Genomic DNA, 16,925 nt, shown 5'->3' with positions numbered 1-16,925 from the left:
GCTCACCTTTATCCACTTGTATATTTACACCTTCAAAAAAATGTAGCAGATTGGTGAGGCAAGACTTCTCTTAACTAAAATCCATGTTAGTTTTGTCCCATTAAACTATGACCATATGTTCATTAATTTTGTTCTTTATGATAATTTCTACCATTCTGCCCGGCACTGAAGTCAGGCTCACTGGTCTATTGTTTCCCGAATCATCCCTGGAACTCTTTTTAAAAACTGGTATTATGTTGGCAACCCTTCAATCTTCAGGTAATATGGATGGTTTTAAAGATAGTTTACAAATTACTAATAGTATGCCTGCAATTATGTTTTTCAGTTTTTTCAACACTCTGATCATCTCATCCAGATGATATGCTATTCTTTAGCTTATCAATTTGCATTATGTCTTCCAGGTTCATTGAGATTTGTTTCAGTTCCTCTGATTTATCATCTTTAAATATCATTTCTGGTATGGGTATCTCCCTTATATCTTCCTCATTAAAGACTGAATCAAAGATTAATTTAGTCTCTCCACTATGGCCTTGTCTTCCCTAAGTGCCCCTTTTAACCTCTTATTATCTAATGGTCCAACTGACTTCCTTGCAGGCTTTTTGCTTTGAATGTACATGAAAAGTTTTTTTGTTGAGCTTTTGCTTCCATGGCAAGCTTGTTTAGAAATTCTCTCTTTGCATTTTTTAGCAATGCTTTGCATTTAACTTGCCAGTGCTTATGCTGTTTCCTATTTTCTTCATTCAGAGCCTGTTTCCATTTTTTGAAAGATGTTCTTTTAGCTATAAACGACACTGTGCTCAGAGGCTTCGAAAATGGCCAAAGCTACCTGTTAATCCTCCTAGAACTATCAGCCGCATTCGACACAATAAACCACGCAATCCTTATGGATCGACGGACTGAAATAGAATTATCTGAGAAAACTTTGCAATGGTTCTTATCCTACATATCACTCAGAAGCTACCAGGTACTAATACATAAGTGTTCCCCAAGGACCTGCACTAACCACAACCCTTTTCAAAATATACCTTCTCCCGCTTTGTCACCTTCTATCTGACCTAGGGCTTACCCACTTTCTATACGCGGACGACATCCAATTACTAATCCCAATCCAAAATACTCTGGAAGAGACCTACAAAAAAATAGCCTCACATCTCTCTAAAATAAAACAACTATTAACAAACATGAAACTCATAATAAACATCAAAAAGACTGAAATAATTCTCCTGGATAAGAAAAACACACCATCACCCCCACCACCGCTCAACATGGAGAACCAAAAGACAGCAATCTCCCCAGTCTCACATACTCGTAACTTAGGAGTAATCATTGACAAAGAATTATCCTTCAAGAACCACATCACGAATAAATTTAAGGAAGGATACTACAAACTACTCACACTACGTGATTAAAACCGTTCCTTACTACAGATGACTTCAGAACAGTCCTTCAACTACTCATCTTTTCCAACCTCGATTATTGCAACTCCCTACTATTTGGTTTACCACTCTCCACCATCCGCCCACTACAAATCTTACAAAACACTGCCGCTAGAATCCTCACAGGAACAAAAAAGCACAATCATATTACACCAATTCTCATAGCTTTACATTTGCTCCCAATAAAACAGCGAATAGATTACAAAATATTGACAATACTGCACAAAACTATTTACGAAGATCAAACCAACTGGTTAAGTAAATCAATAAAAATACACACACCTCAACGAAACCTCCACTCAACCAACAAAGGCTTTCTGAAAATCCCACCTACGCACTCCAAACAACTAACCTCAACTGGTGAAAGAGCCATATCCCTCGGCAGATCTAAAAACCTTCAAAAAGGACCTTAAAACCTGGATGTTCACCAAAGCCTACCAAAACACCCAATGACTCTTACCCAAAATATAACACAAATCTTGACTGAAACTTCCTCGCACCCACCCTATTAGCCTACTTTCAGATCCCTACCATGTTCCTCTTACTACGTTTAGAATATCCCCCTCAATCCTAATACTTTAAAATGAATGCTGTATGTTTAAATGATTGCTATAATTATAAATGAACACTCTTTGTATATCAATGCATCTGCTAATCTTCTAATACCTTATCCATCGAATATGAGTTATTCAAAATGAATATGTTATTAATGCCCATCCTAACCTCCTAACATCTTACCCATCGAAAATTGTAAACCGTTGTGATGGCGAAACCGAATGACGGTATACAAAACGCGATAAATAAATAAAATAAATAAATAATAGCCACTCTCACTTCATCTTTTAACCATGCTAGTAGTCAGTTAGCCTTCTTTTCACCTTTTGTAAAGGGGCGTGGTTATCTGATGCATCCTTGTTTCTATTTTTACAGTTTAAGTCTAAATCCTTCCTCCTATAGTCCCTTAGTACCTTATGCACGCCAGGCCTATTTTTAAAAGGCCCAGCGGTGCACGTAAAGCCCCGGGATGCGTGTAAGTCCCACGGCTTGAAAAAAGGGCAGTCTGGGGGTGGGGCGGTCCAGAGGCCTCTTCACGGCCGCTGGATCGCTTGCCGGCACTCGGCCAGCATGCATAACTTCCACAACAAAGGTACGGGGGGGCTTTCGGGCTGGGGAGCGGGCCTCGGAGGGAACAGGGAAAGCCAGCTGGTCTCCCCGAGGGCTAGGTGCATGCAAGGTGCACTATTGTGCATCCCCTTGCGCGTGCCGACCCCTGATTTTATAACATGTGCGCGGCTGTGCACGCATGTTATAAAATTGGGCGTACATTTGTGCGCGCCGGGTTGCGCGCACAAATGTACGCCCGCACGTATGTTATAAAATCTGCCCCAAACTGAACAGAGCTGTGAGGGATCCAGTTAGAATGTTCTTGAGCTGTTTAAGTATTCTGAGGTCTATTTCACTGAGTTTTCTGTAAATGAGTTTCCAAACATTTCACTATCATTTATGCCCCTAAGTCCTACTTGAGGTGTATCATTGTCCCCGTGCTCTGTGTACGCTAGGCAAAATAAGTTTCAGATTTCTGCTTTCTGCTAACCAAACGTTTCTCCTTTTACATTTACTATTCTCCTTTAGTTGTAGGTTTCTGTCTTATATAACTAAACAAAATAATTAACTGTCAGTGCAATAGTATTTACAGTCTTTTGAAGAAACATTGCAATGAGAATGCAAGATAGTGGAAAGAGAGATTGTTGCCATAAAGAGGAAATGGCTCATATTAACTAATGAAATATGGGGATGTCTCAGCTTCACACTTTAAAAAAAAAAAAAATCAAGCAGTGTATGCACAGATGTTGGTGTGTTTCCAACACTGCATTCTGCTGTCTGCCTTTTGTCCATCTTATCATGTAAGCAAGCCCCAAGTGGAAAAATAGTACATTTTTCCATCATGTTAAGCTGCGAACACACAGGGCTCATAAATCTGAAAGAACGATGGGAAGGAGTGTGTTTAGCTTTTTGCTCACAAATCTGATTGGTTCAAAAATGTTTCAAGACCAAAGAAGCTTGGGAAAAGAGCACATGTAAATTTTAGAGGATATTTCCTAATGGGCCCTGTGCTCTTGGAGGTCATGGAGATGCATTCCAAGCATACTTTGCATTTGTGTGTGAATCAGAAATTAATATTGTTTATTTCAAGAACGAGTACAACAATTTTCTATAATGAAATTTTAGGCTCAGAGGAATTTGCCAGGACATTAACATTGAGAATGGTTGCACTGATGGCTAAGTAATGGATTTGGGAAGCACATTAAAAAAAGAAAAGAAAAGGTTTCTCTCTGTATAACAGGCAGTTGGATCATTGTGGTAGGAAATATATTAGATACTATTCTTTGAGATGAATGCCACAATCACTCTGCTTCCCATTTCTAATGTGAAATTTATTTGTAATAGCAGGCCAGTTAAAACAGAGATCTATAGTTGAACAAAAGAGGAATACAAACTACCAATTCAAATCCCTCTGCATGCAATTTTAAGTGGGCATGTGCCTATGCTTCTACCACGCAAGTGGTGGGATTTTAATAGACACGCGCCGACAGTTCACCCAGGTATGGGATAGGACTTCCAAACTCTCCTAGTTTAAAAACTTCCCTTCTCCCCTGATCGTCCCGATCCTTAAAACCCCGCCGATCTGTCTCTCTTTATTTTATAACTTACATGTCATCCATAGCAGATGTAAAGTTACACGGCAGGAACCCTGGTGTGCAACTGTTTAAGTATGTACACATGTGGCAAATCCCCCAGGTTTGGCCACCAGATGTCACAGTCACTGTATAGAACTCTATATTAAGAAGCCATCCATACCCCTCAGTCCCTCGCACCTTGAAGGTCTGGATTGGATGCCTAAACACTATTTAGCCCAGCCATTTTACAGCTCATTGGGATCAGTCTGAGGAAGTCTTTGAACAGTAAGGAGATTTAAGTTTCACACTCTGGTGAGGTCTCCCAGCTTCACCCATGTGGAGTTTAATTCAGAAGTGACACTTCATAGTACACTCCCTGCCAAAGTGTCCTCCTACTAATTTACAGAAGAGACAGATTTTTATGCCTGATACCATTTTGGGGTGAAAGGGCTCTCACCAGGGCAAGCACCAATGATGGATCCTGCTGCAAGAGACAGTGAGGGCAGAAGATCTATCCAGTTTAAACTTTAGAAGTATTTTTTGTACCTGAACAGTGTGGGGACATTTTTAGATCCTACTTCCCCACTGGGATTGCAGTGCTGAGGTAGCCTAATTCCACTTGACTTTTCCCCATGAGCAGCAGGGCTGGCGCGTCCATTAGGCGAACTACAGCGGTTGCCTAGGGCGCCAAGCCGTAGGGGGTGCCGAAGAGCAGCCACGTGGTGCAGCAAGTGGGGCCTATCCCGCTCGCGGCAAAGAGAAATAGAGACAGCTGCTCGTGGCCCTGAGAAGCACACAGTCTGTGCCAAAACAGGTAGGGGGGGGGGGCGTGACTGGGGAGGGGAGGCAGCGCAAGGGTCGCCTAGGGTGCCCAATACCTTTGCACCAGCCCTGATGAGCAGTCTCCCAAGAAAAATCACCAAAGGATGAAAAAACAAGATCGGGAGACCCCCAACCAAATCTCCATACCATGGGGACCAGGATGGGCTGGGTGTCCAAAGAGAAGATGGCTTAAGGTAGGACTTTTGAAGTGAAGTTGGGGACCCTTCCACTAGGATTCCCGGATAACCTCTGGGTGAGCTTTGCGCAGTAAATATCACCATGGGTCTCTATCCAGATGTCTGAATAAAGGACAACTCCCTACAGAGGAAAATCATTCATATACCATCAAGTCAGATGTAACTTCAACATTACTGACAAATGGACTTTAATTTATGATTACCAATCAGAAAACTTTATTTCACCTGGTCCTGTCTGATGTTTCACTGACTCTCACCTCATGAGATGCACCTATAGTCTACACACACTGGGAGCAGCACAATATTGTCTAGGCCACAAGCAAGAGCTTACCCCCCATAAAAAGAATCCCCTTCAGGGGATTAAGAATCAAGCATGGGATGGAATTTGCTAGCCGAAACAGCCTCTGAAGATAAACAAATAAGTTTGGGTGCCCTTTGGATTAAAACCCTGCTAAGGCTTACATACGCTAATTTGAAGCTGAAATCCAGGAACACCCAATGCCCCGCGGGGGACCATTTGGTGTCGCCATTGCACAGTGACTGCGGGGCTGTGTGAAGGCTGCCCCTGCAGCAACCCAAGCCCTGGCTAACCCCAGCGAGCAGAAGAACCGCACCTGTGTCCCTCCATTGGCCTTCAGCGATTTCACCTAAACATTTATACAGTCCATGCATCAAGAGAGAGGATTCTAATTTTCACTGGAATAGGCATCATCATCATCCAATGTTTATTTATTTATTTATTTAAGGCTTTTATATACCGACTTTCTTGATACAAATCAACTCGGTTTACATCGAACTAAGCAGAACTATAACCAACCAATTAACAAGTGACAATTTAAAGGAGCATAAAAGTTACATTATAACAAGGATGCCTTAACTGGGAGAAGGAAAAAAAAGAGGGGGAGAACGAAGATAAATTACTATATACAATGGAATATGGGAGGGAGGCAGGGGGCCGACCTCATGATGACTTGTGAGCATGATTAGCGTGTGTTTATTTACATAAACGAAATGATAATTCTAAATCAGGCTGTTGGGCTATGCAGAACTACTTGGGTAGTTCCCTTTCAGAATTAGCTACAGGGTGCGGGTACCAAGCACATACTTTGCAGCAACATGAGCTACTGAGCATTGCCTTCAGTACATTTCTGAGTCTGTTGAGTTGAAAACTGTCTTAATAGGATACTGGCTCCTTCCAGCCAGGTATCAATCAGTCCTCTTATCTCCAAATTTGTCTACACATATCTGGAAGCCATGGTTACCTACAGTCCTGACTGCATCCATTACTAAGCAGGGCAGATTTGCTTAGTATAGTTAAGTTCAAAGCAGCCTCCCCTCTAGTAATCTGCAATTCTTGGGACATGGAGTACTATACAATCGCTCATTTCATAACTTTAACTTACATTAATAACTGAGTGGGTGAAAAGAAAATGACTGAATCTGGTTCAAAATCAAAAGGCTTGTTTCCTCGGAAACAAACTCGGCATGCTCAGAGGCTGCCTCGGGCGAATTTAACATTAAAAGAGTTCAAGAATTTTGCATCTCATTAATATTCATGATCGCTCTGCTCATTCAATGCGTTATACCAAAGAACTAGATCATGAGTATCAGTGCCTTCTAACACCTAAAAGGAAACAAATGAAGGGAAATATTTTAAATAAATTATTTAAGGTGCATATTCACCATGAGCACTGAAATTTCAATACAGCATGAAACCGATAGGTCAGAGAGTCTACATTAATTTGAGATTTACATTTAAATAGTATGTTAAGCAGCCGTAACCCACTATCATATCAGGGATAATATATAAATCTGATCCAATGAGAAGGGATATACAGTATAAAATACTTTTGAGACAAACTTAAATCATTCAGAATTTTTATAGTGGAGTTTGGCAAAATTCTGTGGCTAACCTAAAGTATTTAGCACCCGGAAAAGATACTTTCTTTGGTACCCCTCCCCACCCAATGATCCCCAGTACCTTCCTTCCCTGCCCCTTCTGGATCCCCTCGCTTACCGGCTCCTCTCGCTCTGAGACCACCTCAATGCCTCCCAGTATTTGCTAGCTATTAGCCAACTCGCCTACTACGCTCTTCTACTAGACATCTTCTTATTGTACCCTCTCACAAATCTATTCGCTTGAAGGAATTATGGGAATGTGTGTTCCAGGTTATTGGTTCTACCTTCTGGAACAAGCTTCTGGAGTTTTTAAAACAGAAAAATTCTGAAGGGTTATTTATGTTCCACTGCATTTAAGGTACCAATGAACAATGAAACTGCTACTCCAGCATCCTAAGGCGTTAGGCAGAGCAGTTTGGACGTTAAGGTATGAGAAATGACACAGGTCATGCTAGTGATGTATATTTATGCTGGTTTTGATGTTATTGTTTGTCATTTTAATTTATCAGTTTGCATATTTATATGTTTTGTTGTTATTCACTGTGTTGTAGATCAGCGGGCTCTAATTCTTTGTAAATATATAAAGAAAATAAAGAAACTAGTAAAACCCTACTAATAATAAGAATATTTCCAATGAGCTGACAAATACAATAACATCCGATAATTACAAAATTTTTCAAATAGCAATAAATATTTGGAAATGGCAAACACATCAGACACTCAATAATTAAACCTTATAAAGATGGAAAAATTCTCCACTCTCTGTACCTGAAAATGTTTAATTTCCAGCCACCTTGAACTTGTTGTGGATTAGTGGGACAACACAAATTTTTTTCACATACAAGAAACCCAGGCAGGCTCGCTCTTATTCACACTCACAGACACACAATCCAGGTAGGTTCCCATTCACACACACACACAAAACCAAAGGGGAGAGAGGATGGATGTTGGTGGGTGGTGTGGAGAAGCCCTATGTATAGTAAATCTCCCATACCAAAACAGCACTAACTGCAGGCACTCAAACAGCATCTATGAAAAGACAACACTGCAAATCACATCAGGCCCTAAAACAGCAATACAACTCCTATTAGGAAAACAGAACAATCCAGGCTGCTATAGATCCCTTCACAAAAACTACATGCTAGAAGAACACCTCACCTAGATCAATTTTATGTATGCTGGCTAGCGAGACAGGCCATGAGCTGGCTCACTCACCCCAATGCTGAAGAGTGGCAAGGCACCATTGCATGGCCTTACACCGTCACTCCTGCAGCCTCCCAACACGTTGTTGCCCTCCTTTCCCTGTTACTCCCTAGGTGCATGCACGCAGCATGTGCCGGCATTTAAAGGCCTCCACGGCAGGAAACCAGCTCTCTGGCACTTCCTGATGACATCACATGACAGGATATTTAAACCCCAGCCATGCAACACCAAATCACCTTGACTAGTTTGTGTTGCTGCTTCAGACTGTGTCTTCTGCCTTGTCTTTGTCTTCAGCCTCCTCCAGCCTTCCATGTCTTCAGCCTTGCCCTCATTTTCAGCCTTGTCTAGTTTTCCGTGTCTACAGACTTACCTTGCCTCCATTGGCCTGACTCCTGATACTGATCATAGCCTGTGACCTGACCATCTTTGTCTGCCGCCTGCCCTTACCATAGCCTATGATCCGACCATCCTAGCCTGCCACCTGCCTTGACCATAGCCAGTAACCAAATCATTCTTGTCTGCTGCTTGCCTCGACTACAGCCTAACTATGGATCACCTCTTAGTCTTCAACAGAGACACGCACCTAAGACGTGCCGGCCTCCGGAACCCAAAGGCTTAACCCACAGGGAAAAGGGCTAGTACAGGCAAAGCTCCAGGTAAGTTTCTACATCATCTTCCACCAGCTGGCAATGAGGACCTACTGGGTCTTCCCAGCGGGTGGTATCAACCTCACTCCAGCACAAGAGTCCATAAGTAACAGTCAAACATGCAGAACACTCACAGACCCTCATCAAATATAGAATAGAGAGACCATAAAGTATAAGTAGACAAAAATTGAGCTATAAACTGCTACATGCAGTGCAACAATGGAAAAATAGAAACACATCATTCCTCATGAAACATGAAAAAATAAAATCACTCACTTATACATGTTCTTTCTCTCTCTCACACACACACACGCTCTCACTCACATATATACATACACATACTCTCTCTCTCATACATGCTTTGTCATTTTCACACATTCATACGCTCTCTCTCTCACTGACTCCTGTCTGGGCTCTCCCTCTCTCCTTTGACAGGGCTCTGGGGGCCTGTTTTACTCTTCAGCTGCCAGTGGAATAGACTCCACCAGTGATGACTTTAGAGGGGTGTGGGACCCAGGGTGAATTATCCAGAGTGGGGAACCCCGCCCATGACTGAAGGACAAGACAGGTTCCTTTTCTCAAGATTGAGATTGCACTCTGCAACCTCCCAAAAGATCAATCAAGCCTTTTCCCCTTCCCCAAGACACCTCAAGCAGCCCCCATGAAGACCCCACTCAAGAAAACTCTCCAGAGTCCATACCCCCATTAGAGACCCCATGAAACCCTTTCCCTTCCAACCAAGATCTCATCAAGCACTTCCCCTCCTCCCAGGCTCAAAGACCCCAACAAAGACATCTTCTTTTATTCCTAACCCTCTCAGGCACTTTGTTTGTGACGACAGTCTTCTCCTTCCTCTCTATGGCTAATTCCTCTGCACAGGGAAGACACAAGCAAATGGCACTGTCCCTTCCTCTGTGCTGGCAGATTCTGCTTGAAGCTTTTGGAATCCCCTGCCCAACCACTTCCTGCAGTGCAGGAAGTGGTTGGGCAGGGACCATGAAAGCACAGATCCTGGTGCTATTGACCCAGTTTACCACCCCTCGAGCCCCCAAGGATGACCCTGACTTCTGCTGGCAGCACTCTCTTTTCAGCCCCGAGGGTGCTTTTTTGGCTGCCAGCAAGTTGGGCTCTAGTGGTGGCTCCTGATGGAGGCCTCCTGATGACATCCCCACCTGGCTATTACCCAGGGTGGTTCACCTTCCTCTCCTCCCCCCCCCCTTAGTATACCACTTGCAAAATTCACAGAAATCCACAACAGATCATAAATCTGTGGAGCATTTTCTATGGATAAGTAGCACAATTTTGCAAATCTGCTAGTTCAGCCCTGTTTATTCTCAAAAGAAGCTTGTGACCAATACCCTTGGGTTTTATGCAGGTTCAAACTAGTTTGCAAACTTTTTTCTTTCAAATTCAGGACATTCTTGAGGGCTGATATAATCTGTTGTAGTAACATGAATTCATTAACCATTCAGTAAAAGATATATTTTTTCTATCATGAGTTTTCACTGTTTAAATAACAAAGTCTGGGTCTGTTTTAGACTAGAGAAGTTTAGGAGCAAACAATTAAAATTGGGTGCACTTGAGAAAACTCAATGCATACTTTTACCTGTCGAGTTTGCACTAATAATCAAAGCAAGACCACGTTAGTAGCCTTGCTTTGATTATTGCCCAAGGAAAAATTATATACAGAGATTGTGACTGCTTTCTCTGCAGGTAATTTTTCAGCACAAAGCAATGCATGGATGAAAAAATGACTGGAGAGGGTTGAAAATCAAAGGATTTTTTTTTTCCTCAGAAACAAATTCTGCATTCTTATTGCCCACCTCAGGCAAGTTTAACATTAAGAGAAAACAATTGCACATGCTTACACCTTCAAATCATCAAACTCACGTGCACTGCTCAATCCCTCCCCTTACGACGGCTTTTGCTGTCAGCAGGTGAAAGTGCATGTGCTGTTCAACCATGTGCAAACTTGTACCCACAGACAGATTGGGCAAGTTTTAAAGCCCCGATTCCGCAAGTACTTTTTTTTTTTCTTTTTGTCTGCAGAAAGGGCTTTGAATCTTGCCCATTTGTTACACTTAGGGCCAGATTTTCAAAGGGGTACACGCGTACCCCCGAAAACCTGGCCCAAACACCCCCTGCACGCGCCGAGCCTATGTTGCTTTAGCTTCTGGCGCGCGTAAAGCCCCGGGACGTGCGTAAGTCCCGGGGCTTTCCTGGGGGGGAGGCGTTTCGTGGGGCATGTCGCGATCCGCGTGTCATCGGGGGCGTGACGCGTTCAGCGCGTCATCCAGGGGCAGTGCCGCGGGCATAGTTTCGGCCCGGGGGCGTGGCTGCGGCCTCCGGACCAGCCCCCGGACTGGAACATGGAGCACGGCAGCCGGCCTGGCGCATGCAAAGTTACGCCTGCTTCGAGCAGGCGTAACTTTCGTGATAGAGGTGGGGGGGGGGGGGTTAGATAGGGCCAGGGGGGTGGGTTAGGGAGGGGAAGAGAGGGGAAGGTGGGGGGAGGGCGAAGGAAAGTTCCCTCAGAGGCCGCTCCGATTTCAGAGCAGCCTTGGAGGGAACGGAGGCAGGCTGTGCGGCTCGGTGATCACAGGCTGCCGATTTTGGGCAGCTTTGCGCGCGCCGACCCCGGATTTTAATGGATACGCGCGGCTACATGAGTATCTATTGAAATCCCGCGTACTCTTGTTTGCGCCTGGTGCGCGAACAAGAGTACGCGTGTGCGCAAATTTATAAAATCTGCCCCTTAGGCTGTAGAATCCCATATATATTTCACAACAAAATCTGCTACTGAAGTACCAAACAAACAGGGTTATTTATCAAATAGCGTTATGGTGTTTTCGCATGCGTTAAGCACCTTTAACGCATGCGAAAATGCCTTTAATGATTGCGACAGCACCATAACGTATGGTGCGAAGCAAATCAGAAAAAGAGGAAGAGTTAGAGGTGGGAGTGGGGCTCCCAGTGCACCAGCAGAGAGAGAGAGAGAGAGAGAGAGAGACTAGCCATAATGCCCTCACACTAGAACAGTGCTCTCTTGTGAACATTTGATGATCCTCGGAGTGAGGAAACTCACCCAAAGATGAGATTTGTGCAATGTTCTCTCAACCTAGCTTGATGGACTCTCTATCTAGGTAACATCAAGCTAGGTTGAGAGAACATTGCACAACCAGGAGACCAGGGTTCGAGTCCTGCTGTGGCTCCTTGTGACCTTGGGCAAGTCACTTTATCCTCCATTACCTCAGGTACAAACTTAGATTGTAAGTCCTCTGGGGATAGGGAAATACCTACAGTACCTAAATGTAAACCGATGTGATATCTCAGATCGAATGTCAGTATATAAAAAATAATAAATTAATAAATCTCATCTTTGAATGAGTTTGTTCACTCCGAAAGTATCAAATCTTCAGAAGAGAGCACTGTTCTGTTCGTATGTCTCACTTTGAATGTCAAAGTGGCCCCAACCCCTACACTAATACCTAAACCTCACCTTGAGTTACTAGGTGGGCCTCCCACAGAGATATAAATACCCAGCTAGTGTGAGGGCATCATGGCTAGTCTCTCTCTCCTCTCAATGGTTGTATGTAGGAAATACCACAACTCTGGCACTTATCTCAAAGTACACTTAGCGCTTCACATAGGTATTATTGCAATAAACTGCCTATTACCATAAAACATGCCCCTTTTTCTATCATATGCAATATTTAGTGCATTTTGATAAATCCAGGCAAAAATCAGAGAGCCTTGGTTAAAGTTAGATAATACATGTGTAAACTAGATTTTAAACAAATGGGGTGAATGTTAAAAAAAACAAAAATCAGACTTACAACCTACCATTATGTGTTCAAGTAGAGAATCTATTGCAACTATGTTATCAAAGTAGGTTCTGGAAAAACAAAAAGACATGATATTATTTGGATGACATTAGCACAAGCATTGTGAAGCTTTATATACATTTTTTTTTTTTTTTTTTACAAATTTCACTAAAATTAAATATATAAACAAAGGTATCCTTATATAAATAGCATCATTTCATGTTTACGAATTTTAATTTTCACAAGTTTCAGAACAGTCTGCAAAACAGCATAAAATATAAGTGCATGGTTGGTCAAGGTCAAAGACTACTAGAGGGTTCATTGAGCCCAATCTTTTTCTGATTTTCTCTGTCAAAATGATAATCCAGGTGACAGTGGGGGGGGGGGGGGGGGTTGTTAAAAAAAATAAATTAAAAAATATGAATCTGTAGCCAATTCTACAGCATTGAAAAAGATTCGTTCCCATTTCCAAATTTGGCAATCAACTAAAAATTGCTGGATCTGCGCTTTTCCTCCATTGTGTAGTTTTATCATCCACCAATATTTTTTTCCCTCTAAATGTACTTTCTAATTAATTTAGAGCCTAATTAACCAAGTTTTTCTCCCATTTTGTGTCAATGGGAAAAATGCTAGTGCTGTAGCCATAGCTAATTCTGCTAGCAGAAATGTTCCATCATTTTTTTTTTTTTAACAGTCTGGGAAAAGTAATCCCTTCATTTGAAGCTAGGGTACGTTCTTACCCCTTAATTTCTCATGCTCTCTTGCTCCGAGGCTGTTTCAAAAAGAAAAAAATTGCCTGGGAGATCCCTGCAGGGTCCTTTTATATATTTGTAGAGTAATTAGATCACCTCTTAAACATCCATTTTTTAAATGTAAATAACAAACATAGACCATTTCCTTTTCAATTGAAACTTTACCATTATTCTTTCAAGAATACCTTGAATACAAGAAATTAAAGCGTACAAGGAAGTACTATAGAGTATTTTCAAGAAGTAAAGAAAACAAATGTGTCAATGCTTTGTAACTAACCCTCCAAACAGAAAGGGTGTTAGATAGCAAGATCCCAACAAAGGAGCTCCATAAAATATATAGGGAACGGCACAGATCCATAGCTAATGCACTGTATATAATACACGCAAATGAAACTAATTAACAAGGTCTTCCTCCTCTAATAACTGCACACTGCTGCTGGAGTTGCATTTGATCCTCTCCTCAGACTTTCCTGCTCCCCGGGGTGACTGGGACTGGGCAAGCAATCCCAAGCAACATTCACAGCCCCTGGTGGAAAGGAAGCCATAGTCATCGTGCGGCATCAGTTCCTGGTGGCCAGACATTGGGGCTCGGGATTGCAGGGTTCCAGAAGGAGCCCTGGTACATGGTCCCCAGCTGAGGACAGTCGCTGACTGCTGCAAAGACAGGGCTAAAGGAAGTTAGGAGAGGATATAAAAGTATGAGCTCTGAGGTGTGGTAATGGTGGTAGTTCGGGGGCGGAGGGGGGGGGGGGGGGAGAGACAGAGGTGGAGAGGATAGAAATCCCTGGATATTTGCAAATATTTTCAGTTGCTGGTCCACTACGCTGGAGTTCTCTCCCTGGACAGTTTTGCACAAGTGTTCAAAAAGGCGCTGAAGCCCTTCCTCTTTAAGAATCCCTTTAAAATGGCAAAACTGGGCATCGTCCTCTGGTTCATGTCATGTGGCTTTCCGATAGCACTGTTCACTCTTGAGGAATGTGCTTAAATTTCTTATATCGTGTTTGTTGCATTTAATGATTTTATGCATTTTTAATTGTACCCCATGGGCTATAACTTTTTCAAATAAAAATAAAACTGAAGGCTCATAGTGCCAGACCCCAGCCGTGCTTCTGATTGAGCTGGAAGCTCAAAGCAGCAGGAAGAGACTGCTGGGATAGAGAGAGAAAAACCATCATTAATTTGAAGCATCTTTAAGCTTCAGTTGTTATGGTTCCAGCAGCTGCACAGCTTCATCATGCCCTGACCAAAACGCCTCCCTGCCAGTGGGGTCTCCTTGGAGTTCTGTTCCATGCTATCCACTCCAGCTCATAAGAACATAAGAACATAAGATAAGTCATACTGGGTCAAATCAAGGGTCCATCAAGCCCAGTATACTGTTTCCAACAGTGGCCAATCCATGTCACAAGTATCTGGCAAGTACGCAAACATTAGATAGATCACAAGCTACTATTGCTTATTAATTACCGTCATAGCAGTTTATGGAGTTATCCTCTAGGAACTTATCCAAACCTTTTTTAAAAGGTTACACTAACTGCTGTAACCACATCCTCTGGCAATGATTTCCAGAGCTTAACTATATGCTGAGTGAAAAAGAATAATCTTTGATTTGTTTTAAATGAGCTACTTGCTAACTTCATGGAGTGCCCCCTGGTCACTTCTCAGCCTGTGGTGTGGCCTCCTCACCACCAGGAGTCCTCATTATGCCTGCTCTCTGGCCTTGCCAGGTTCCTCCTCCTTGCCTGCTCTGCACCCAAGTGCCAGCTCTATATAACCCTAGCTGTCCCTTGCTTCAATGCCATTGCATTGAGTATGTCTTGGCTCCCTGCCCTGGCCCCTGTTGCCTCGTGGCCTCCAGGCCTTCTGACCTTTGCCTTGCATTGTGGCCTCTGGGCCTTCTGACCCTTGCCTTGGTTTGAGCCCTTTGGGCCTTCTTGCCCTGCCTTCTAGCCTATATAGGCCTTGTCTTGCTCAGTTTCCTATCTAGGTCTCTCCCTTGTCTTGGACCCTCAGGGTCTTCCCTGCCTCATGCTGCCTTCAGGCCTTTATGTTCCATGTTCTGTGCTGTCCTTGTCTCGACCTGTTCTGTTCTTTCTTCGTCAACCTCAGTTCCAGTCCTTGCCTGCAATGAAACCTCTGTTTCAGCCTTTGCCTGCCTCAACCTGTTTCTTGTCCCAATTCTTGTGTTGCATCTTTCCTTGTATCCAGGCCTGCAGTTCAGTCCAGCATTACCTGTTCCAGTCCATCCTTGCTTGTACCAGCCTCTGCCCTCACCAGCGCTCACCAAGGTTTACTTGTGCTGCAGATAAGCCCTACTAGCCCCCAGATTCCGAATGCTGAACCCGTGGGGGAGGGGGCTGGCTAAGCAGAAGACTGGCCCTTGTCCTGTCCTTCCGTCTCGTGGCACTCCCAGGATGGGGTTCCCACAGTCCAGGTCAGTCAGTCTTAACATCAGTAAGCTCCTGTTTATACCTTTCCTAATATTTTTATTTCCTTTTTGAAGATGAGTGTCCAAACCGAACCTGATACTCCAAATTAAACACACAACTATTTCTGAAAAAGGCTGCTAATCCATCAAATGGTGCGTTCTCTTCATGAATTCAATTTATTTTATTCTAGGGAGTGAGAACACATTGTAGTGCATTTCAGAAAAACAAAAACAAACAAATATATATATATATATATATATTTATATATATAAAATGAAAAAAGAAGAAGAAAAGGCAATAAAGAACATATAAAGTGTTCAATAAATTAAACAATATCTAATTACAAAAAGTAAACACTAATGCATCATTTTGTATAACACTCAATTAAAATTATTTAATTGAACAACATTTTAAAACATTTTTTTTTTCAAAAACAGCATACACAATATCAAAAAATATATCAAAAATCTCAATTTGCATATACACTATTCAGGAAATGACTGCAGGCGCTATACTTGAATAACAATTATCCTGAAGCTAGCCACAACTAACACTATTCAATGTCTTATTCAAAATGAGAAATAATTCTGTACCATTTACATAAGTAATGCTAATTGTATGGCAAGTGATAGCCACTGCAAGCATGACTGAAAGTCCATTTCAAACCGGAGAAAGATCCTCTGATATCAGCACAGCGTTGAGCACAGAAGTGCAGCAATGAGTATTGAAATGCAATTGTTCAAGAAATTCCCCGACAAAGGCCTTGTTTCGCCCGAAGAGGCTTCATCAGGCGGTCTATGTTACACCTAAACAAGTTCCACAACGTCTGTATTACAGAGATCTTAATGCCACAGCCAACATCAATGAAATGTAATATGTCACAGAAAGATTTTTTATCCTCAGCGTCTATGTTACAGAGATCTTAGTCCCACAGCCAATATCAAATGTAAATTATCAAAAAGAATTCCTCTCATTGTCACAGACACTGAAGAAATTGAGAAACATCTACAGAGAAATGGGCCGATACAGTAAGGTGCAGCA

The 16,925-nt window shown here is 42.6% G+C and overlaps 1 protein-coding gene across 3 annotated transcripts in view; it reads right to left on the bottom strand.

Annotated features, from left to right (window-relative positions):
* PDE10A (phosphodiesterase 10A) overlaps positions 1 to 16,925 on the bottom strand; it is a 748,737-nt gene that overhangs the window by 202,389 nt on the left and 529,423 nt on the right. For all 3 annotated transcript variants that reach the window (XM_029594115.1, XM_029594117.1, XM_029594116.1), the window contains one exon: positions 12,726 to 12,777. In XM_029594115.1, coding sequence (XP_029449975.1) covers positions 12,726 to 12,777 — 52 coding nt within the window. The remainder of the gene's footprint in view (positions 1 to 12,725; positions 12,778 to 16,925) is intronic.

The sequence above is a fragment of the Rhinatrema bivittatum genome, chromosome 3 (genome assembly GCF_901001135.1).
Source record: "Rhinatrema bivittatum chromosome 3, aRhiBiv1.1, whole genome shotgun sequence".
NCBI classification, from domain to species: Eukaryota; Metazoa; Chordata; class Amphibia; order Gymnophiona; family Rhinatrematidae; genus Rhinatrema; species Rhinatrema bivittatum.
Note: the sequence above shows the minus strand (reverse complement) of the source record. Positions and strands in the feature narration are given on the sequence as shown.